Raw genomic sequence first — 24260 nt, forward strand, 5'->3', positions numbered from 1 at the left:
TACTGGTCCTTATTTTCCAGACCTTATCAACTCTTGCCACAGAAGTCATAACAAGTGAAGAGCAGACTAGCCAATTATATCCCTTTATTATTTTGGAGATCAGGAAAAATACCCTTTTTTTAAAAAAACAACTTGACTTTTGCTGATTCTTTGAAGATATGTAAACTGTTTATAGTTTTAGCAGTAAGGTTTGTGTCCAGGGATGGAGCACAGTGGTAGCATGCCTGCCTAGCATGTGCGAGGCCCTGGGTTCAATCCCAGCACTGCAGAAAAAATTAATAAAAATAAATAATAAAAAAGTAAGGTTTGGGTTTCAGTTGTTCGCTCCACAGCTGGCTTTGGTGGCTAACCTCTCTCCGTGTGTGCACATGTATATGAAACTGCTGAGTCCTTCCCATGTGATGGATAAACAAGGACTTTGGATGCTTGAGCTGACAATTTCATAAAATCTGAGATCTTTTCACACCACGCTTTCCAATGCAGATTCCTGAACAGTTTGGCCCAATCCGGACTGTGGCCGAGGGGAAGGGCGAGGTCATCCTCATAGGCACGACCAGGAACTTCGTCCTGCAGGGCACCCTGTCAGGGGACTTCACACCCATCACTCAGGTATGGTTAGCTGAGCGTTCAAGCAAGCTCCAGACGGAGGCAGTCACTCCTATGTCCCCCTGAAATGGCCTTGGCAGAGAGACAAGTGAGGGATGCACTGAAGGGGCCCCTGCCGTAGTCCCTGCAGGCCCCCGCTGTAGACTGCAGGGTCTCAAAGCTCCTTTGCTTCTTTGCAGGGTCACACTGATGAGCTCTGGGGGCTGGCCGTCCATGCTTCCAAACCTCAGTTCTTGACCTGTGGGCATGACAAGCACGCCACTCTCTGGGACGCTGTCGGCCACCGGCCCGTCTGGGACAAAATCATAGAGGTAAGCATGCGTGCTACACTTCCACCTTTCTGGTAGAAATTTACCTAGAACTTGCTCATTTTCTCTTGCAAGCCAGCCTCCCCCGCTGAGCTCTTCACGTGCCCCGACGGCTCTCGCCCTGCAGTGCTGACGTTCCCCTGAACTCTTAGCAGCTCGAGTTGCTCACGGGTTCTTGGGTGCAGTGTTCTCATTGCCTCAAGTGCTGGAGATGCATGTCATAGGCCGTATTCTGTCTGTGACATGATTCTTGTATAGGCGCTCACAGGTGTACTGAGAACAGTTCAATTCGTCTCTACATTCTCAGTGTGATGGTAAAGATAAAGCATTGGTTTTAAAGTCAGCATCTCTGTGACTTTGCAAAAGGAGCACAGATTGCATACCTTTCCCTACACATAAAACAGGCCTGCATTTCTTGAGCACTGGCTGTTTGCCTGCCAGACACTGGATGTATGTTGTCTTAATCCTTGCGGCCACCCTGCAGGTTGAAAATTTTTTTCTCTCTGATTTCATCAACTAGGAAACTGAAGTTTAGAGGAGTTAAATAACTTGCCAAGGTCACTGATTAGTCGCAGGCCAGTACTTACCCCCACTGGCCAACCCCAGGCTCTGTCCTCAGCACCACACTGTGGAGAGTCGAAGGGACCTCCTGTGTTCTTGCCCCTTGACGATATACACAGCCCCAGCATATTCTTTAATGCCCTGCAGAGTGGCTGGCATCCCCCAGGTGCTGGGTCTGGCTCTCCTCTCTCGACTTTCAGAGAAAGGTTCAATGGGTTGCTGACCACTGTAGCCAGCTGCTGAGCATGGGAGGGACGAGCCAGAGGGGCTCAGCGGTGCTCAGAGAGGGCAGCCTTCCCCGCTGTCTCATCAGCATGACTGCCTTGGGAAGCAGTGACAGTCCCTGCACTTCCCTGCCCCTTCACCACTCAGCTGACTCGTAAAGGTAGGGGCCGGAGCTGGAAGCCAGCCTGCAGCAAGTCAGCTCCTGGGCCACTGGCCCTGTGAATTTGGACAGGAAGTCGTCACTTCTCTGTACTGCAGTGTCTTCATGTCACAATTGTCATGAGGCTCAGATTAATGGCCTGCACCAAAGTGCTTTTGTAAATGGTAAAGTGCCAAGGGAAACCTGAGGTCCACGTGTGGGTCGTGGCGGCCTGAGCTCCCACTTAGGAAGAGGCATCTAGAGGATCAAGCCAGAAGCTGCTGCTGCTTTCCAGTCTCTGGAGTCTCTAGTTAATCCACGAGCATCTCTGTGCCCTCCACGTCCACTCCTGGCCCCTTTTCAGGGGTCAGCTGGTTGTATCTCCAGACAGCTCACTATTTGACCAAGTGACCACTGAGCATAGGGGTCAGCCACGGGGGCCGGCACCTAAACTAGGGCTCAGAAAAAAGAGCATTTCCCTGTTAGTCTCTCATCTGATGACTGTAGATATGAAAGGGGATAAGGCAAAAGGAAAACTTCTGAAAGGATAAAACTTTAGTATTATTGAAATGTGCCAATTGTAGTGCATTCCTCTGTCATATATAAATAAAAATTAATTAAAAAATTTAAAAAGATTTATGGTACTTAGAAACTTACAAAAAAAAAAAAAGAAAGAAAGAAAAGAAAAGAAGAAATGTGCCACATATCCAGGGGCAAGCCATCCTCCTCTGTGGAGAGAAAGGACTTTTCAGATAGAGCCACTGGGCTTGTGGGGTGGCAGGGCACGGGGGTGTCATGCTGTGGTGCTGTATCTGCCATCAATTTACACTTCCTTTAAAATATTTTAGGATCCAGCTCAGTCTTCTGGTTTTCATCCTTCAGGGTCTGTGGTCGCGGTCGGAACACTGACTGGGAGGTAAGCCCACCCCAGGCGGCCTATGCTCTCAGAGCCGCGGACAGGCGCGCCCCATGTGCCCCCAGGCCCCGCGCAGCCAGCTCCCGACTGCGGCTTCTCAGCTCCCAGTGACTCACCAAGAATCAGTCCAAACCCTTAAGGCAGTGGTCCTTCCTGTTTTCAAACTGGGGGACATTTTGTAAAGCTATAGGTCCTCAATCCTATAAAAATGCCCGGTCCTCAGGCCCCCCCAGAGTCTCCCCCCAATCTGCCTCCAGGTTCAGAGGCTGTGGAGCTCCCCAGGCCTGCCCGAGAGCCCAGGAGGAGGAATCAGCGAGAAAGCAATCCAAAGTACCCAGAACTTAAAACTGCTTCTTTTTTTTTAACTGGACTTTCAGAATTTTGAGAGTGCCCATTCTGAGCCTCCTGTTCAGGTTTGCTAGTGTTTATCTACCGAGCACCTCCGATGTCTGTGTTGGAACCCTGCTTTGCCACTTGGCAGTGTGTGTCTTTGAGCTGGTCACATCAACTCTCTGAACTCGTTTCCTCTGTCAATCATGGTGGTACTGTCTGCCTGGCTCTGTCGCACAGGGCTGAAGGGGGCCGTGGTGAAGCATCCTGCCCTGCGTCCTAACCCATGACAGCACCTCTAAGTTAGGCACAGGAAGAGCCTCACCACAACAATAAAACAGAGCAATTATAACAAACACGAATTAGGTGGGTGCATCTCTGCAGAAACAGCTGATTGCACGGTGTCCCCCTCTGCTGCGATGACGTGAGGTGACACAGTGCCTGCCTGATGAGAAGGGAGGCAGGTGACACGCACAGAATGGCACATGCTTTAAAACTGCTTATTTCTGGAATTTTCCATTTAATATTTTCAGACCAAGGTTGACCGTGGGTAACTGAAACGGGAAGGAAGACCCAGGGCCGGGGGGCGGGGCTGCCCACATGCACTTACTGTGGTTTCACTCAGTACTTGGTGGTTTCCTCCCAGTCTTTCTCCTCGAGAAGTGCACCACTTAGATGCCGTTGTTGTCTGGAGGGTAGAAAGAGAGTGACCGTCCCACAGCATTCACAGGTCATCAGAGTGCGGTTACACGGCCGCCCTTGTTCGGCCCCCTTTCCGTTTCACTCTCCCAGGCAGCTGGGGCTGGAGCTCAGCAGGCCCTCCTCTGAGCTCCCACCAAGTGCCATCACCTCCCCGTGCACCACAGGGAGAGCATGCTCAGAACAGGCAGCAGTGTGGGCTTGAGGACGTGGCCCCTCCGTCTGCCCCTCCCTGTTGCTGGTCCCAGGCCAGATGCTCTGATGCTGTCCTTTAGATAGGACATTTCAAAGGCACGTTCCAATCAACCCAGCCTTGCTATTTGTTATATTCTGGACTCTGTTAAGGTTAAATAACATGTTAAAGATACATGGTTGTTCAAGATGCCAGAAATCAAAGCTGAGAAGCAGCATCCAAACTTCAGGCAGTCCTGACGGGCAGTGGTCAGTGCTGAATGGAAGGCAAGCACACAGCAGCTCCACGCCAGTGGTGTCCAGGGTTGAAACTGCAGCCTTGGGTAGTCCACAGCCTTTCAGCCCCGCAGCCCGGTGCCCCACCCATTGCCACCCCTCAGTGTTCAGTCTTCCTAAAGTGCAGCAACCCTGAAGTGGGCGCAGGGTCCCTACCGGAGGTAGGAACCACTCCCAGGTCCATCGCAACTCAACATGGAGCCTGCAGAGGAGAACCCAACTCTAATTCCATGTTTCCATTGGAAACTGGCCAGAGAAGTCCAAGTCAAGGCCTGTCCTTTCGGCTGTCTTCCAGGCTTACTGTCCTTCCGTCCACTCTGGCTGCTCCCTAGCACACAGAAGAGCTAGACTTGACCCAGCTGGCCCAGCCCCTACTCCTGCACCCGGCTGGCTCAAGTGGGGCTCTGGGTGAGCTCAGCAGGCGGTCCTTGGCCATCCTCTGACCACAGCCTGCAGCACTAGGTGTTGGCCATCTTCCTGTGCAGGGCTCTCTCTCATTTCGTGTGTAAATGACACAACACAATACCGAGAGACCACGTCATAGCGCTGAGAACTGAATCCTTCCAGGCCGCTGTGTGCTCTTCCTTTCCAGAGAAGGCTCGTGGGTATCCCGAGGACACTCCTCTGAATGAAACCTGGGAATAAGCTTTCTTACTGAGCCGCCCGGAGTGTCCAGCCCTTCTGATGGACACTTGTTAACGGTCTTGCCCTACCGTCGTGCCCTTATTGACTTTCCCCCTAAACTGCCTCTCTGTTTCTCTTGTTTTAACAGGTGGTTTGTGTTTGACACAGAAACAAAAGACCTGGTCACTGTCCACACGGACGGCAACGAGCAGCTGTCCGTGATGCGCTACTCCCCAGGTGAGAGCTGCCCCTGGGGAAAGCGCCTCGGCCTCCCCAGAGCCACCTGCACCACACAGGAGGGCGGCGTCTCTGGCCTCCTGCACTGACGAGTGTTACCTCACCATCGTGGAGAATTCTGAGCACAGTCCACATTAAACAGGACAGCCTAGTGACCCCGGTGCCCACCATGCAGGTCCACCATGCCAGGGTTAGCGGGGCCCAGCCTCCGCAGCTCCCATCCTTCCTCCCATGACATTATTTCCTGTGTTAACTGTCGTATACATCCCCAGAAGGTGAGGGCTGTGTCTGACAGTTTTTTCAAGGTGTGATTTACCCACCACAGTGTACAGCTCAGTGATCCTTAGTGCATTTAGGGTTTTGCAACCATCACTACAATTCAGTTTTGAAACCTTTTCATGCCCCTGAGAAGTTCCCTCTGTACCTATGAGCCATTCATCTTTGCCTGCTGCCCCATTCAAGATAACTACTGATCTTCTCTTTGTCCATATAAATTGTTCTCCATAGTTAATTCCTTTTTAATTGCTGCATAGCATTCCATTTTGAGGATATGCCAAGTTTTGTTTAACTTTTCCCCAATAATGGACGTTTGGATTATTTCTCACTTTCTACTATTGTGAATAATGCTTCTGTGAATATTCAGGTATATATGGCTTTTTGAAGGCATATTTTCATTTCTCTTGGGGAAGTTCCTAGGAGTTGCATCAGTGGGTTGTATGGAGAACTTGTGTTCAGCACACTAGGACGCCGTCCGGCTGTTTTTCACAGTGGCTGTTATAATCTCCGTTCCTCCAGCAGTGTCTGAAGGCTCAGGGGTCTCCACCTCCTCCCCGACCCCTGTACTGCCTGTCTCTCGTGGTGGCCATTCTGAGGGAGTGATGTGCCTGCTGTGGTTTTAATTGGCCTTTCCCTAGTGACTGTGGACATTGGGCAATTTTTTATGTGCCATTTGAGATTCCTAGATTTTCTTTGGTGAAATAACTATTCATGTCTTTCACCCATTTAAAATTAGGTTGTCTGCCTTACCATTGAGTTGCAGGAGTTCTTTCTTCTACATGTAAATTCTTTACCTGATAAAGGCTTCATAAATATTTTCCCCAGCATTGGGCTAGTCCTGCCATTTTCTTGGTGGAGTCTTTGGAAGCACAAATGCTTTTTGTTGTTGTTGTTTTGTGTTATTTTGTTGTTGTTGTTGTTTTGATGAAGTCCAGTGGGTCAGTTTTTCTCGTAGGGGTCGTGCCCAGGGTCGGGAAGCCTTCTCCTGTGCTTTCTCTCAGAGGTGCTGAGTTGGCCCATGCATGCAGGTGGGGCCCATTTTGAGTTGCTTCTCGTGGACTGTGATAGCTAAAAGTCAGAGCGTGTCATTCTACACCCAGATGTCCCTCGTCCCCACACTGCCTGTTGACAGCAATATCTGTCTCTATTGCATTGTCTTGGCCTTTGTGTCACAGATCAGTTGACCATAATATGAAGATTTGTCTTTGAGACCCTCGGTTCTGTCCCTCCCCTGTGTGGACCCTGTCCCATCCACGTGGTCAGGACTTTGGGTAAGCTTTGGAGCTGACTAGTGTGACTCCTCCAGCTGTTTGGTTACTTGCCAAAGTTCTACTGGTATTTGGGTTCCTTGACATTATGCAATATTACACACATTTCAGAATCAGTTTGTCACTTTGTGATTTTAAAAAGCCTATTAGGAGGGCTGGGGCTGGCTCAGTGGTAGAGCATCTGCCTCGCACATGTGAGGCCCTGGGTTCAATCCTCAGCACCGCATAAAAGTAAATAAATAAATTATTATATTTTTAAAAATATAAAGTTAGTAGGGTCTTAATAGAAGTTATGTTGAATTTGTAGATTATATGGGGAGAATTCTCACCTTGATTGATAAATTGAGTCTTCTAAGCCATGAGTATCTCTCCATTTATTTAGATTTTCTTTCTTTCTTTCTTTTTTTTTTTTTTTTTTTTGGCTAGTGGGTGTTAAACCTGGGGCCTCATATATGCTAGCAATTATTCTGCCACTGAGCTACATACTCAGCCCTTTTAAATTTTCTTATTTTGAGACAGGGCCTTGCTAAGTTGCCAAAGCTGGCCTCCAACTTGTGATCCTCCTGCCTCAACCTCCCGAGTAACTGGGATTATGGGTATGAGCCACCGTGCCCTACACACATCTTCTTTGATTGTTCTCAGGAATATTTTATAGTTTTTCATGTACAATTCAAGTCTTGCACTCTCTTGGTTAAATGTATTCCTAAGTTATTTTTATGTTGTGGTGAATGGAATTTTTTTCAGGTTGTTGGTTAGTAGTATATAGAAATAAAATTAAATTTTGCACATGGATCTTATATCCTTTCACCTTTCCGACTTTTTATTAGTTTTAGAGGGGTGGGGGTGGTGACACTGGGAGTTCTTCATGCCAGGATCACATCATCTGAAAATGACAATTTTTCTTCTTCCTTTCCACTCTGGATGCCTGCAGTTATTTCTCCTTTTCTGTGTTAGGTAGTACCTCCAGTAAAATGTGAAGAGAAGAAGGTCCCTTACTTTGCTGCCCATCTGAGATAAAGCCTCTGTCTCTCATCTTTAGGGATAAGGATGCCCTTCACCTTGATGAGAAAGTCCCCCTCCATTCCTGAGTTGCTCAGGGTTTTGAAGCACAAATGTTTTTCGTTGTTGTTGTTTTGTGTTATTTTTGTTGTTGTTGTTGTTGTTATTGTTTGTGAAGTCCAGTGGGTCAGTTTAGAACGGTGTTAGTTTGTCATGTGCTCTGTCTGCATTTATTAAGCTGACCACGTGGTTTTGTGTTTCTTTTTCAATGTGGTGAATTACACGGATTTTCCAGTGTTAAGCCAACTTCAGTTCCTCTGTGAATCCCGCTGGGTCCCAGGGTACAGTCCCTGTTTCATCTTACTGGACCCAATTTGTTAATAGTCTGTGAAGGACTTTTGCAGCCGTGTCCCAGGGGATGTTGCTCTGAGTTCCTTCCTGGTGCCCTGGCCTGATGTGGCTGAGGGTCCTGCAAGCCTTGAGGGTGTGTTGGACCCTCCTTTCCTCTGGTTTCTGGGCTTGTGAAGGTTGCTGTTGTTTCTTGACTACATAGTTGATGGAACTCACGTGAACTCAGTGGAACCTTCTGGGCTTTCTCTTTGGGGAAGGTTTGTAATTGCTAATTCCATGTCTTTATTTATTATAGGTCTATTGGGATTTCCTGTTTCTTCCTGAGTCAGTTTGGTGGTTTGGGTTTATCTAGGAATTTTTATTTAACTTGTCTCATTTGTTGGTATAAATCTGTTGGTAGTACTTGCCTGTGTGATCCTTTCCATGTCCCTAGGTTGGGCCTCAGTAACTCATCTTCATCCTTTTTTTTTTTTTTAAGAGGGAGGGAGGGAGAGAGAGAGAGAGAGAGAGAGAGAGAGAGAGAGAGAGAGAGAGAGAGAGAGAGAATTTTAATATTTATTTTTTAGTTCTCGGCGGACATAACATCTTTGTTTGTATGTCGTGCTGAGGATCCAACCCAGGCCACACGCATGCCAGGCGAGCGCACTACCACTTGAGCCACATCCCCAGCCCTCATCTTCATCCTTGATTCTGGTAACTTGTGCCCTTGCTCTTTTCCCTTGATCGGGCTAGCCAAAGGTTTGCCAATTTTGCTGATCTTTCCAGAAAACCAACTTTTGGCTTCATTGAGTTTTCCTCTGTTATTTTCTGTTTTTTTCTCTTTTCTGTTCTGATCTTTTTTGTTTCCTTCTGTTCCTTTTTCTTTCTTTCTTTAAGTTTCTGAGGATGGAGGCTTGGTTTATTTGTTGGAGAACGTTCTTTTCTGGTATAGATATTTAAAGCTATAAATCTTAACTATTGCTTGAGCCACATCTCATGAACTTTGACATGTGTTCTCATTTTTATTCAGTTCAAAAGTATTTGCTAATTTCCCCAGTGGTTACTTTTGGGCTTATGAGTTATTTAGAAATGTATTGTCTAATTTCCAAATATCTGTGGATTCCCCATGTTTCTTTAAGCTACTGATTTCTGTTTCCCCATCCTGCTGATTCAAGGCCCCTGTCCTGCTGATTTGCTAGTTGTCCTGCAGTGGTTGGGAGTGATGGATTATGGTCTCGTTGTGTTGTTGCTGTCACTTCTCAGGTCTTTCTGGTTTGCTTCGTGTAGTTGGAAGAGCCCCTAGACAGCAGTGCATTTAAACACCTGTAGCCAGCCAGGCCTCCATCCGTTGCCAGTGGGCCTCTGTGCAAGCGGGAGAGGAAATTCAAAGTTCAGGCCCTATAAACCCAGCAGGTGTGCTTCCACCTGCTCTGTGCATCTGTGCAGCCTCCATGTGGCCAGGAGGCCCCGTATAGCCAGGGACCTCTCCAGCCTCCACTGTGCACACTACAGTGTCCCCCACCCACCCCAGACCATGTTTACCCCAAGCACAGCCACCATCTCAGGCTAGTAGAGCTGCTGGCCCTCCCCGCTGAGCCACCTGGAGACCGTCCCTTCCATCTGCAGTGCTGCTGGGCCTCCGTGTCACCCAGGGCTTCACAGTGACAGACCTGCTTTGGTCACAGCTGTGAAGCTGCTGTCCCCAGAGGCTGCTCCTCCCTGCCGTAACTTTGGTGCCAGCTGAGCTGCTAGGATTGGATGAGGACAGCCCGGGAAGCACTCCACAGGCTCACCCTGTCCTTCCCTGCCGTGCAGCACACACACCCTCAGACCGCCGGCCATTCTGGCTTTGGTCGATTTCCAGATTGCTGAACGGGTTCTGGTGAGCTTTGCCCAGGGTTGTCAGGGCCTTGAAGGAGAGGGTTCCCAGCCTCCCACCTGGCCGCAGCACCAAGCCCGCCCTCTAGAGTGCCAAGTCACCACGCCATGGTCTCCTCTTCATGCCAGATTAACACAACTCCCTCAGCTTCACCGGAGGTCTGGGTGGTGCTCAGTCCAACACTCGCTCTTTTCCACAGTTGTTTATATCAGGACCCAGAACAAGGCCATCGTGGTCCTTGGCCAATGGGTCTCCAAAGTCCCTGCTGATCCAGAGGTGCCCCCCCCACGGCAGCTGAAGAGCCGCCCCTCCCCTGGGTTTTCCACTCTGCGTTTGCTGACCGCATCCCTGAGGGAGGCTTGACATGTCCCTCTGTGTCCCCATTTCCTCAGAGTGACTTGGGATCCTGAGGCGTGAGACCCTCGGGAGTCTCTCCTGCAGGCCGTGTGGTTGGCTTGGCTCTCTCTGTGTCACTGGCAGCTGCTGATGCCCATCGCCTTCTCCCGTCAGGGGTTGCCAGCCGTCCACGTGCCACCTTGGCTTTTCTTCTTCACTTATTAGATGTATTAGTTCTGTTCAGAGAAACCTCCCTCTGCCACAGTGGAGCTCTTATGGGGAAGTCAGAATAAAGTGTTGGTTTCCCTCGTTTTGCTTCTCGTTTCCAAGACAGTGAGTGTTCCCTCAGTGGCCGGTCAGTGGTGGCATTTATGTTACTTGCTGTTTATGGATTTAAGTTACTTGCTGTTTCAGACTATTGTAGTTACAACAGGTGGGACAGTTGTGTGTCAGTGGCCAGGGGAAGGCACTTCAGTTGGTTCCTGAGCCTTTTGATTGACCTTGGAAGCCTCGGACACTTGTTCCCTGGCATGGCACATTGTTCCAGGGTCATCTTGGACTTTCTTGCCTCAGACCCCTCTGAACCGTTTCTCCAAGGTGCCTTTAGCTCTTTTTATGTCTGAAGTGAGGCTTGGGGGTCACAGTGTGGGTGTCAGGGGTGCTCATGGCTCCCAGGGGGTGACTGCTTCTGAGCCTTCCCATTGTCCTGGTTACACCTTCGGATAGTCTTTTGCTGTGAGACACAGGCTGCTCGCCTGTGGTATCAGTCTTGGAAATAGCAGTTTGGGGTCCTGGAAATGCTGGCCTGATTCAGCTGCTGCTGCCTGGAGGAATCTTATTTTCCAGCTGATTGACAGTCACCTCTACCTCACGGCGAGTGCCTCCTTCTCTTGTGAGAGGCCTATAGAGTGCATCTTTTGGATGTTCTTTCCTTGGGCCAGAAGAAAGTTCTAACCTCTCACCTCCACAGACAGCTACCCGGTGCCCTGGGAGCCTCTGCTCCTCCCTGGTGAGGAGCCTGCTGGAGCTAGAATGCCCTTCATTTGTGCCTTCTGAGGTGTCGCCTTCCTGTCTGTCGATTGTGGCCGATGTTCTGCCTGCTCGCATGAGCGCCTCATTGTTTTCAGAGGTACTCTGGACCTCTGCTGAGCACAGGAGGACCTCGGCACAGCTTGCCTTCCCAGAAGGCCCTGCTGTCCATTCGATCCCATGTAGCTTTCGGGGCCTTTGGAGACCTCCATTTTCCCTCAGTGACACCAGTGACCATCCCAGGAGACCAGAGTGCTCTTTCTGCTGGAAGCCCTGCATCCTGGACTTCCGGTGGTGGACTGCAGGCTGTGTGGGGCAAAGGTGAGAGCTCTGGGCCAGGCCCAGGCTCCTGAGGGGAGCCGTGCCTCCTTGTTAGCAAGCATCCTTCTCAAAACAGATGGCAAGCGACTGTTAGGCTCCCACGGAGGAGGAGTGAATGTGCCCTCTGGAGAGCGGAGCATTGAGCAGACGCTCGGGAGACGTGATGTCATGGGCAGCCTGGGCAGCCGGGAAGGCCCCTGGAACAGCCCAAGCAGTGAACTCAGACTCTTGGGGAGTGGCCCAGGGTCCCTTACTGGTAGGGACCCCACTGCACACAGCTCTGACTACACCGCAGAGCAGGCACTCGGTAAATACCAGTTGCACGCCCGAGTGCAGATTCCAGCATGTGCACCTGCTGCCTGGAGGTGCATATACCCTTTCGACCCAGAAGGAAGGCGGCACCAGGTGTCCAAGCACAACGGCCACTGCCAGAGGACCCAGCAGCCTGCTGTTGAGATCTCAGCCTAGACCCTCAACCCGTCCCTGGGCCTGCTAAGAAAAGAAGCTGTCCTTCAATCAGGGGGGCCTCTCCTCCTTCCCTCAGTCTCAAGAAGGTTCTGGATCTTGTGCTGGCAGCTGAGGGAAGAGCTGGCCGCCCTGGAGCTTCGTCAGTGGAGCTGTGGTGGGATGGCGGCCGGGGGTGGTCTGCTGCCTCATGGGTCCTCTTCAAGGCTGACGTTGAGTGTGTGGGTCCTGGTGACTGAGACGTTACCTCATTCACAAAGTCAAGCCAGATGGTCGCCACCTGAGCAGTGGGATTAACCGTGAGCACAGCAGAGAAGACCCTTGTCACCTGCCTCAGCTGTGGGTGAAGAAGGAGTTCAGAAGCCAGTCCTGGAACTGCAGGAGCAGGCTGGGGCTGAGCAGGCGGGTCCTGGGGCATGAGAACCACCAGAGGGTCCGGCATCCTGCCTAGCCCAAGAGAACAAACCACGAGGGTGTCTGTGGGCCATCTGCCGTCTCCGCCACACGTCATCAGCTGGTTTTCACTTCTGAAGCATTTTACCTACGGTGGTCTTGGGCTATTAGATGAATTATTTTTGCATCCATAGTTGGCTAAATCGTTGGCAAGATGCCAGCCCCCTGGGGGTCACTGAAGACAGAAGCAGAGTCGGGGGATTCATGCACCAGCCTCTTTATGAGTAGACAAAACGCATTTTGATTGGATTAAAGTTTTATACTTTTTAAAGAACAGACATAGGAAGACAATAACGTCCAGGGCTGTCAGTCAGCTGCACACACCTCGCGGACTCTCCTGGTCTCAGCCCGTGGCAGGAGGATGGCTCTCTGCGAGTGAGGACAAGCGTGGTCACAGGGCACCATGGCCATTTGCTCTGTTCTTAGTCTCATCCCCCAGCCTTTGAGCCGTGGGTTCTTCTGCTTCTGCTAGGACGAGTCAGGACCCGACGCTCACCACGTGACTTCCAGCCTCAAATTCACCTCTCCCACCTGGCCTGAGACCTGCTAGGATGTGGGCCCTGCCCGCCAGCCAGCCTCTCTCCTCTGCCACATGGTGTCCCACACTCCCATGCCAGAGTGCCTGGAGGGAGGGCGCCCTGCCCTGGAGACCTGTGCCATCCTGTCCCTGAACGGTGTCCCCCACCCCAGCACTCCCCTGTCCATGCCATGGTGAGGCACATGTTCAGCTTCCAGGCCAGCAGGTCAGCATCTTTGCCACCTGGGTCACTTTGCCTCTCAGAGACCGCTGAGGGACAGATCCTGTTTTCTCGCCTGCAGCCCAGACTAACTGCACCTTCTGTGAGGGAGGCACTGTCAGGTGCCCAGGCTGTGTGCCAACAGCCCCGGCGGGACAGGCTGGTCCACCAGGAAAACGGCCGCCCCGCCTCTTCTGGGTGAGGGCCCTGGCTCTGTCTCCTTGAGTTCTCCAGCTGATTCTCATCTTGACCAAAGAGCAGCTTAGTGGGATAAGCTTAGGAACTAGATAGTCCCTGGGCAAGCTGGGTGAGGCCCAGAACCTGAGGGGAGAGGAAGGCTGGTGACAGGAGAAGCGATGGTGCCTAGGCACATCCAGCCTCTGTTAGCCTGTTGACTGACCCTGGCTGGTTTAGTTATTAGCCAGACACTTGGTTTCACTTCAGATCTCCCAACTCCCGACGGGGTATGTCCTGACAGACCCACCATTGCAGGAAAACACCGTAAGCTGGGACACCTTGGCTTAACGGCACGGCATGCTAGAGTGCCGTTGTCACAGCTGCCCCACATCCCAAGAGAGCCTCAAGCCACGTAGCATCAGCCCCAGCAAAGATCAAAATTCCAAGTGTGGTCTCTACTGGACACTTAGCACTTTCTCACCATCTGTGATAGTGGTGGCTTCAGTATTCCCCAGAAGCCCCGGGGTTGAAGGCTGGTCCCAGCTGATGGTGCTCCTGGGAGCTGGGGAGTCTTCAGGAGGTGGGCGGGGTGGGCGGAGGTTGGGTTGTTGGAGGCAGGCCCCTGAGGGGATGTTGGGACCTGCTTGCTCCTCTCCCTCTTTGCTTCCTGGCTGCCAAGAGGTGAGCAGCTTTGCTTCACAACACACTCCACCATGATGCTATGTCTCACCACAGGCCCAAAGCAGCAGCCAAGAGACCATGGACTAAAACCCCGAAACCACGAGCCAAGATAAATCCTTCCTCCTTTTAGTCATCTCAGGTGTCTGAAAGCCATCAGAAAGCCAACTAACGTGACATTAGAACTTAGAAAAGCCACAGAGTGCGTCCGTCATAAGTGGAGACCATCTGAATCATGAGTCTCCTGCAGCCGCCGTGGGAGTGGAGAGACCCCACTGCCCTCCATTCCATTCAGGGCATCTGTGAGGCTCCAAGTCACCACCACTGACATTGCACTGCCTTGTGTCCTTCCCTTGGCCCCTGCTGAGGACCTGTCTCCCGGTCTAGAGCTGTCCCTGTGAGAGAGAGGAGAGAGAGGGAGAGAGAGAGAATTTTTCAGTATTTATTTTTCAGTTTTTGGTGGACACAACATCTTTATTTTATTTATTTATTTATTTATTTTTAATGTGGTGCTGAGGATTGAACCCAGCGCCCCGCGCATGCCAGGTGTGGGTCTTCCTCCCCTTGCATAGCGCTCAGTGTGCTCATTTGCCGGCCAGGAGGCCAAGTCACGCTGAGCTCCTTCCCTGTCACCTGGCACAGCAGCTAGCCTGATGGGCAAGGCTTTCCATGTCAGGAACCGCAGCAAAGAAGGCGCCAAGGATGGCCCCTGGGAAGAGAGGCGGGATGGGCTGGGAAGAGCCTTTTCGGTCACCAAGGAGGCCATGGGCAGAGCAGCCCTAGAAAGAGTCAGTCTCCATTCTGTGTGGCTGGGAAGGGGTGACAGGGAAGGATTCTGTGAGACTGCGTAAACTTATATTTTAAAAGTATACAAGAGGGCTGGGGATGTGGCTCAAGCGGTAAAGCACTCGCCTGCATATGCGGGGCGCTGGGTTCAATCCTCAGCACCACATTAAAAAAATAAAATAAAGATGTTGTGTCCACCAAAAACTGAAAAATAAATACTAAAAGATTCTCTCTCCCCCCCCCACTCTCTCCTCTCTCTCTCTTTAAAAAAAAAAAGTGTACAAGAAGATTTTATAAGTTGTTACCAGCTTTATAATTTGGTCAGGTGTGGATTTTTCCAAGGGTAACTTCAGAATTGGTTCAGGACTCGTTCAAAAACAAATCCTTCTCTTTGAAATAATCCACGGGGCTGTTTGACCTCGGTCTCTGCTGGCGCTGGCGTCGTTCCTTCTGGCGAACTGAGTGCTTGCTGTGACACTTGCCCTCTCCTCTGTCCTGCTCCTGCAGATGGGAACTTCTTAGCCATCGGCTCTCATGACAACTGCATCTACATCTACGGAGTTGGGGACAACGGAAGGAAGTACGCGCGGGTTGGCAAGTGCTCGGTAGGTACCCGCGTCTCGCCGACAGGAGCAGGGCGTTCCCATGCCACATGCTGCCAGGCAGGGTGTGTGCCAGCATGCCACTCATCAGCTGTCCTCCCCAGGGTCACTCCAGCTTCATCACCCACCTGGACTGGTCTGCAGACTCTCAGTACCTCGTGTCCAACTCCGGGGACTACGAAATCCTTTACTGTGAGTAACAACCCAGGAGGTATCTACATGTAGGTCACATGGGACGGTCGCAGTGAGACCAAATGGGCCCACAGGGCTCCAGCCTATGGTGTCCTCCCCAGGCCTCGGTTTCCTCCTCTGTAAGATGGAGGAGTTGCACGACCTCCCTGACCTTCCCGGTGCTGAGACACAGGGTTCAGGCTGGCGTGGGCCGTCTCTAGGAGGAGAGGCTGGGCCCCGCTGGAGAGGCTGAGTTGGGCAGTTGTGGGATGAGAATGGGGTCTGCAGCTGTCACAGCAAGAGTGGCCCTGGTAAAGGTGTCGCCCAAAGCAGGTGGGTGCCACAAAGTCCCCAGGACCTCCTCCTCCTTTCCCAGCCTCCCCCTGGCCAGTCCATGGCTGAAGGAGACCTAGGGATGGGTGATAAAGGGTGGCACTTACTGAGCACCTAGGACCTGCCATGCACTAGCTCCTCAGACTCTACCTGGCCCCTGCTCTGGGCTAAGCAGAGGGGATCATGGAGTGTGAGGAAGGCCTGGCCTCCACCCCATTGGAAGCAGCTGGAAAGTTCAGTGTTATTACCTACATTTCCTCCTGATCCACAGCACTTTCTGGCTCATCCCTTTTACAGAGAGGAGATTGGGGCTCAGGTACGGGCCGTGGGCCCAGAGCTGGTGGGTAGGGAGGAGGTCAGCCACCCGGGCATGTTGGCCTCGTGTTGAGCCAGGACAGGCAGGCACTGGGCAAGCAGCACTACAGGCCTGAGCCTCCCCACCTGGTCCCCCAGCTCCTTCCCCAGGTCCTGCCCAACACAGGCACAGGGGCAGGTGCTGGTTTGGGGGGACGGTCTCTGAGTCTAGAACCTTCTCAGACACTCTCATTCCCCAGTGGTCAGAACTCATCTGAGGGACAGTTATGTCACCTGGGAGTCTCTGGGCTCTTGGGGAGACTGGTTTCCATTTGTTTCCAGTTCCAACTCTCAGTACCTCGTGTCCAACTCTGCTGCCCAGGACCAGAAAAGCCAGACTGTGGGAATAGACTTGGGGGAGGAGATGGGAAGAAAACAAAGAAGAAGCCTACACTGAGCCTGGAACTTGGTCTCTATTCCCAGACAGTCCCCATGGGGTGAACGTGGGAGTGTCCCCTGCTGGGGCGCAGTCCTGAGGACTCAGGCTTACCCAGGGAGAGCTGGGGGCTTGGATTAAGTGTCACCAGACCATTGGCCTTTTCCAGGGGTCCCCTCTGCTTGCAAGCAAGTCGTAAGTGTGGAGACTACGAGAGACATTGAGTGGGCTACCTATACCTGCACTTTGGGATTCCATGTCTTTGGTAAGTTCTGCAGGTGTTTGAACACAAGATGTGTCTACTTTTAGGATATTTTTCTAATAGTTATGAAGCCTCGTAGTCTCCAGTCTTGTCAAATTGCTCGGCCTCAGTGTGTGCCCCACCAGACACCCCTTCAGCTCCCTGGAAAGGGCCAGAGTGACCTGGCCATGTCCAGCTGGGCAGAGCTAGAGAAATGGGCTTTTACCCCTTTTCCATGATACAGAACAGGTGCTGAGATAGTTCTCTAGAATCTTCCACATCAGGTTGTGCCAGACACACCTAAATGAACCACGTGGCACTCCTTGTTATTTGTTAGGGCTTGACATTTTTTGGTCCTTAAACTAAATACTGCACTTAATTGTTTAAGTTCAGTTTAGGAATATATTCATGAATATCCTAAAATAAATTGCCACAATTGAGTAGAAAAAAAGGAAAAGTAGTATTGTCATCTTTTTTGAGAGACCACGAGTCTATAGATTGGTAAGAATTTACAGTCTCCTTGGTTCTGTTGTTTCACCATTTTCTGGTATTTAACACTAAGAGCCCCTCTGTCTCTCTAGAATGCCAGCTGAGAAGCCGACATGCACCCAGCTCTCTTACGCCCAAAGTTTCTGGAACCAAAAGGGTTTCCCAGAGCAATAGTCAGACAATGGTGTCTGCCCACCACCTGGACACAGGGCTCTGGAGCCCTAGTCAGTGAGTGGCACCCACAGGCACACCTACCGGGCAGCTAGCAGACAAATGGCAGCCCTCAAAACCAGCACCAAGGAACATCTGGAAGGCACACAGGTCCAGGGCTAACCAGTTCTGGAAACTTTCACATGTAAAGAGTAACCCCCCAAAAAAGGAAACTGTAACCTTGGGGACTAGTCAGCCTCCGTCAGATGATTTGGGGAAAGGTGTTGTATCCAGAGGGGCCTTAGAGAGGTGGGCACCAGAAAGCCTGCCATTGATCCCCACTCAGCACCGCAGGGCTGTGTGGAAGGGCTTCCTGAGACCAGCCCGAGTGGGTGAACCTGAAACCCGAGGAAAGGCCCCGCTCAGGCCGAGCCCCTGCCTCTGAAGCAGCGCCTCGAGGCAGCTCTGCAGTGGTGACACCCGGGGCCTGCTCCTGTGCCCCCTGCCTCTCTGGTGTCTCAGTGCTGTCTGTGGTCTGTTTCAGGAGTGTGGCCAGAAGGCTCGGATGGAACCGACATCAACGCCGTCTGTCGGGCCCATGAGAAAAAACTGCTGTCAACAGGCGACGACTTTGGCAAAGTGCACCTCTTCTCCTACCCCTGCTCTCAGTTTAGGGTGAGGAGGTGCCCTCGCTAGTCTCCTCCCTCGCGGCCACCATGTAGATGTGACACTGCTCACGTCAGCTCTGAGCACCTGCGCAGCTCCCCACTGGAAAAACCGCAGGGCCGCAGAGCCCTGCAGGTCCACGGTCACCTGTGCAGCTTCTGCACCTCCTCCCTCTCCCACCCACGCTCCCTCTGTCCCAGCCCCGCTGAGCCCACCCCATGCCGGGAGCCCCCCCCCTTCTCCTGCAGCAAGGAGACCCTCCCTGCTGCCCCAGCAGCCAGTCAATCCTGCTTCTGGGTGGACCCCTGCCTGGCACCACCTTCTGATACTTGAGGTACCTGGGCCTAGGGCGTCACTCGGCTCGTCCCCACCAGACCACAAGGACTGCATGGAGTTTGTGTCTGTGTCCCTCCTGTGTCCGGCACCCCAGCAGGTGCACGGATGAGAGCTTCTGCTTGAGGAAGAGCATGATGGGGTCCAGGACTGAACCTAGAATTCTGGTACTTTCTGATTCCACTCCTGCTTTACAGTAAGCTTTTTTCTCTGTGTCATCGTTTCCAGGCTCCAAGCCACATATACGGCGGACACAGCAGCCACGTCACCAACGTCAACTTCCTCTGTGAAGACAGCCACCTCATCTCCACGGGCGGGAAGGACACCAGCATCATGCAGTGGCGAGTCATGTAGGCCCTGCGGGAACCGTGGGAGCAGATCGCGCCCAGGAGACACAGATTCGCGTTCCACTTGGTCACTGTGATTTCTGTTTTGTCTAAAAATTCTTACAACCTCAGGAAAACTATCCCTCTACCGGTTACCTTAGCTTAGGGAGTCCGCGAGCGCCCTGCCAGAGAGCGGTCCCCTTTCCGCTTTTCTTGTATAGTATATAAAACTGTGCATATGGCATATAGAAAAGGTCCCAAGGTCTACGTGACCGTGGCATCAACAGAAGAAACTGGTGTCACTTTTCTATGAACTTTTCAAAAATGGTCACAGAATGCCTTTTAAAATATTGTACATAGTCTTCACTGTTCCACCATCTAGCTTGCTAAGTCCAGTGTCAGTGATGACGAGGTACTGAATTGGACCGCCATTCACCAAATGGTCCTTGAGAAGAGTGAACACTGATTTTGCACAGATGGATTGGGAAATGCAGATATGAGACTTTCTTTGGTTACGTTTTCTAAGATGTTGTTCTGGTCCCCCGTGGGGAGGCTGGTGATAGGGGCTAGTTTCCTCTATGGGCGCCTGTGCTTCAGACCAACTGTCGCAGCAGGGCACACGGGCGCAAGAGTATGCGACTTAGACTGTCGTCCTGGCCACTCGCAGTCGGCCTCTGAGCACCTCTGTGAACCACAGCCTCTCTGCTCCCGCTCCCACTCACGTACCCTGATCAGCAGCAAGACGCTCGGCCGCCTTCCCCTGTGTGTTAACTGGCATGATATGGTGTTGTGCTTGTAGGATGCTAGCAGCTCATGACAGACCCTCACGGCTAGTTCCACTGCTTTATGCTTACGGACATTGTACATGTGTATTTTACGACCAAGTAGACCAAGCCCAGGAGGAATCTCCTCCGTGTCCCGTCAACCCGAGGGGAGACGTCTCAGAAGGCTCCAGGCACGAAGGCAGCTTCTTCTGTCTTTTGTGCGTGGCTGGCTCCCAACAGTATGGAGTAAGACCGTGTCCTGATGAGTAAGACGCAGGTGGTGTCAATCTGTCAAGAAGGCCTTATCCATTGTGGGACAGATTGAAATTCATTGTTTACATTGGGGAATATATCTTGGATTTTTAAATAGAAGAGTAATAAACCAACTTAAGAACAAATATTAAGATTTTTACTCATTCTAGGCAAGTGAGTGAATGGCGTCATCTGAATGCCACGGCACTGGATGTTTTCAGTGGCTGATTAGGTGTGACATTTGGAAATAGTCTTCGTGACATCTCCAGCCTGCCATGGCAGTGCAGGCACCTGTAAGCAACATGTATTAAAGATGACTGTTTGTATTATCCTTATCAAATATATTCTATAATGAAATAAAACTTGAAAAGTGGATTTCTTATTGACCTATATTCTTGAAAGTATATACATTAAAATATTTAAAATTAGATGCGATTCATACTATATTCTGTTTCACATACAGATTGTTGTCTTCACCTGGGTTGTTTGCAGACAGAACTGTTTTTTCTTATGGAGGGGAAGCATTCATCAAATGAGATGGCTCTGGAGATGTGGCTTGATCACAAGCCCATTGTTAGTTCCCTTTGTTATGCAAACACTGGTGAAAAGCAATTAGTCCTAAATGGATAATTGAAGGAATAATGAGCTATAAGGATGGGAAAGAGATCCATTATGGACTTGAAACTCAAAATGTGGCATATATACATATAGGATTTTGTGTATAGATTTATATGCTGTTTTATTAATTATGAAGATAGCTATAGTCGTTTTACATCTAGTAATATAGGCAATTATTAAATAGCACTGTGGCTGGATGATGCGCTAGGAACCTTGCAGATGGTGGTTGCTCTCCGGCTCATGGTGAGCCATGACTGCTTCCCACCGCTTAACCACCCCTCAGGCAAGCAAGGCCTAGAGCCTTTGGGATTCTTCTGGAGCAAGCAAGAGGCTCCAGGAAAGGGGCAGCTGCTGGCCTGTGTGGCCAAGTCGTCTTGCTCTCAGGAGCCTGTGGCCCTATTAGCTCTTAGCCTGGCTTCCCTGCCACATGTGAGACAGGAAAGTAAAGAGTGCCGTTTAATTGTAGATACAATAAGTAAGTTCGTTAGCCTAAGAACATTCCCAAGTGAAAAAAGACCCTAAGGGATTCTTTCTCCCAGCCCTGGGGGTTGAACCCAGGGCCTCATGCACACTAGGCAAGTGCTCTCCCACTGAGCTACACCCCCAACCCTTTTGGTTTTGAGACAGGGCTCTCACTAAGGTGCCCAGAATGACTTTGAACTTGAGATCCTCCTGCTGCAGCCTCCCAAGTAGCCGAGGTTACAGGCGTGAGTCACCGCCTTGGCTGCACTTACAGATTTTAACATCTGTGATTTCCACTGTGTGGTGCACCCCAGCAGTGGGGTAGGAGGAGGCTGCCTTGGGTAGGGGCTGTCTGGGTTCACTGAAAGGTCAGATTCCATCCTTCAGCTCGTCCTTCTGTGATTGGGAGCAGGCTGCCGTCACTCCAGCTCACAGGCAGAACTCACAGAAGTGCCATGTGACCTTCTGGCCTCTGTCTGGGAGGCATTTGCCAGGCAAAGCCAGCTGAGAAGCCTGTACTTTGACTAGGCCCAGCCTTCCAGCAGGTTCTCTCCCTCCATTCTTTTAACTCTACAGAGAATTTCAAACACCCCAAAAGGGGAGAGAGAATTACCCAACTTCAAAGATCCTGGGCACTTAGAAATTCTCATCACCTGCTGGAGCATTTTAAAAGAAAATTCCAGCCCTGTGTCATTTCACCTGTGAATACTTGTCTGCTGCTCTGATGAGGACCTTCATGGACCTCCATGACGTCATCACGGCTGACAGAAGTCTCGGTGGCGTCAGTGCCTAGGTTTGTTAAACCCGCCCACATCTCAGTGCCAGGCACCACCTGGACACGAGCCACACACAGTGAGATACACCACATGGCCTGCCTGCGGGGGAAGTTCAGCACAGGGGCTAAAGCCTGCAGGTGCAGCTCACATCTGAACCTTCTCCAGAGCCTGCTTCTCCAACCCTGACCCCAGTCCTCCTGCTGGCTGCCCACAGCACCCCTGCCCTGCCATCCCAGAGCTGGATGCCCAAGCTGTCCTCCTGAAACCCAGACTTCCTCCAGTCTCTCCTGCCCAGGGTCCCTGTGCTGCCTTAGGTGACCTAGGGACCTCCCCTCGCTGGGTCCCCAGCCTGGATCCTCCCTCCCTCAGCCGGCAGACTCACAGGAGTGTCTCAGAAATTGTACCCTTTTGAAGGAGGGAGACTTCCCTTCAGGAATCCCAGTGCCCTCTGGGGCAACCTCAGTGGTCCAGCATCTCTCTTCCACATGTTTTAGCAAAAACAGGCACAAAGCCGGGCGCCGTGGCACACGCCTGTAAATCCCAGCCACTCAGGAGGCTGAGGCAGGAGGATTGTGAGTTCAAAGCCAGCCTCAGCAAAAGCTAGGTACTAAGCAACTCAGTGAAACCCTGACTCTAAAATAAAATACAAAATGGGGCTGGGGATATGGTCGCGTGTCCCTGAGTTTAATCCCCAGTACCAAAAAAAAAAAAAAAAATGGGCATAAGCTCAAGCTCACACCAAGGAATTGGCAGTAGGCGGTAGAGTGCATCTTCATCTTCTGCTGACTGTCCTTGGTCCTGTGTGCAGCTCTGCATCCAATAAGCCTGAGGGGGGTGCAGATGGAGGGGCTCCTGAACACAGATTTTTGTCCAAGCTTCCAATATGGATCAGTGAAGAACAAATTTGGCTATTTAGGCTTAAAATAAAATTAGGTGCCTTAGCATCCCTAAGATGAACAATGTATAGGTAATTATTAAAATTTTAAACTTGGGTTTGACTTAAGACTTGCCACTTGCCTTCCCTAAGTGACAAGTCCCGCTGCTGGCTACTTGTGCACCACCTGGTGGCAGAAAAGCAGAGCACGGCCCTTCCCTACCTGCAACTGGCCCAACCTGGTTCTGCCCTCTGTGGGGCTGGGGTGTGGAGGCGGAGGAAGGGAGACTCTTATCTGACTACGATGGTCTCCCTTCTGAGGGGCATGTGTTCCCCCTGACTCTTCTCAGAAGAGCTTCCGAGGTTTCTGGAGGACAGAGCAGTGCTGATGGTCCCTCACCTATCGTCCCCTGGACCCAGGGAAAGATGTTCTGCTCAAGTAGCTATTTTCTCCTTCCATGGCCCCCAAGCACAAGGAAGCCGGTCTCCATGCATCCTCCTCTCATGGGGGTCCCATCGCCCCTCCAGGTGGCCCTGTTGGGCAGAATCCTAGGTGATGCACTTGGTCCTCTTGGTGGGGCTCACATCTCGGGTGGGGGAACGTTTGTGCCTCCCACAGCCCAACCCAGTTGGAGGCCATTCCTTTTGTCTTTCTGGGTGTCTGGCTGAAAGCCACCCTCTGGCCTTTGAACTTTTCAGCCACTGATCCAAACATCCCAGAGGGCCCACGTCAATCACTCCAGGTGGCCTGGGAGGAGAGGAAACCCCCGCCCCACCGCCACTCCTCCCTCCTAAGAGGAAAGGAAGGAATCAACAATCGATTCCCCTCCCCCCAAAAAAATCCTTAAAAATACTTTTAAAATTTCTAATTCCTGACCCTTTATGCCCTTCGCATGGATGAAGGCGTCTAAGAGGCTCCTGGGGCACCTCCCTCGTGTCCTCTGCCCTGGTTGGCAGTGCCTTCGTGGTTCCACAGCTACTGGGCCTTGGATCCTCCGCTAAACATCAGTTCAACATCCAGCTGCACAAATGGTGCTGCTGTGGGAACTCTTTACAGTCTCCTTGTGCATCTGTGCCAGAGATCCTCTGCCTCACAGCGGGACCACCGCTCTTCTAGGCCTGCACCAGTGCTGCCAGCTTCCTCCTGCCAGGGACCAGTGTGGGCGAGGCCATCGCCCCACCTTCCACCCTTGGAATCATCCTGCATATCATCTACGACACAAGACCAGTCCCTTTCTTGACAATGAAGAGGCAGAGGGTGAGTGAGACGAAGGCCCTGGCCCAGGTCACTCCACTGATCCACAGCAGAGTGAAGGATAAGTCCCAGATGTCACAAGCCACCTCCTCGCCAGCATTCTCAGGCAGGTGTCTAGAGAGCACCCTTGAGGAGTTACTTATGGGGTTCCAAATAAGGTTAGGAAGTGTCCCGCACCCTGTGTACACAAATGGAGCGGGACACACAGAGACTAGAGGGCCCGCGTCCCGGCAGAGCTTGGGCAGCTGCTGTAATGAAAAGGCACGTCCCCAATAAGAGCTTGGACACTTTGGCTCCCCAGGCACTGAGTCCTGGCCAGGTATGGCTGTCCCCATCCACCATCTGGGTAAATGGTATGGGAGAAGGCTGAC

At 51.5% G+C, this 24260-nt stretch overlaps 1 protein-coding gene across 8 annotated transcripts in view; it reads left to right on the plus strand.

Annotated features, from left to right (window-relative positions):
- Eml1 (EMAP like 1) overlaps positions 1-20279 on the plus strand; it is a 161879-nt gene extending 141600 nt beyond the window's left edge. For all 8 annotated transcript variants that reach the window (XM_078050837.1, XM_005333907.5, XM_078050840.1 and 5 more), the window contains 9 exons: positions 484-609; positions 786-917; positions 2688-2755; positions 5025-5113; positions 15355-15452; positions 15554-15641; positions 16853-16948; positions 18108-18238; positions 18791-20279. In XM_078050837.1, the coding sequence (XP_077906963.1) occupies positions 484-609; positions 786-917; positions 2688-2755; positions 5025-5113; positions 15355-15452; positions 15554-15641; positions 16853-16948; positions 18108-18238; positions 18791-18916 (954 nt within the window). In that variant the 3' untranslated portion in view covers positions 18917-20279. The remainder of the gene's footprint in view (positions 1-483; positions 610-785; positions 918-2687; positions 2756-5024; positions 5114-15354; positions 15453-15553; positions 15642-16852; positions 16949-18107; positions 18239-18790) is intronic.
- Positions 20280-24260: the final 3981 nt, after the last annotated feature.

This window comes from Ictidomys tridecemlineatus, chromosome 5 (assembly GCF_052094955.1).
Source record: "Ictidomys tridecemlineatus isolate mIctTri1 chromosome 5, mIctTri1.hap1, whole genome shotgun sequence".
In the NCBI taxonomy this organism is placed as follows: Eukaryota; Metazoa; Chordata; class Mammalia; order Rodentia; family Sciuridae; genus Ictidomys; species Ictidomys tridecemlineatus.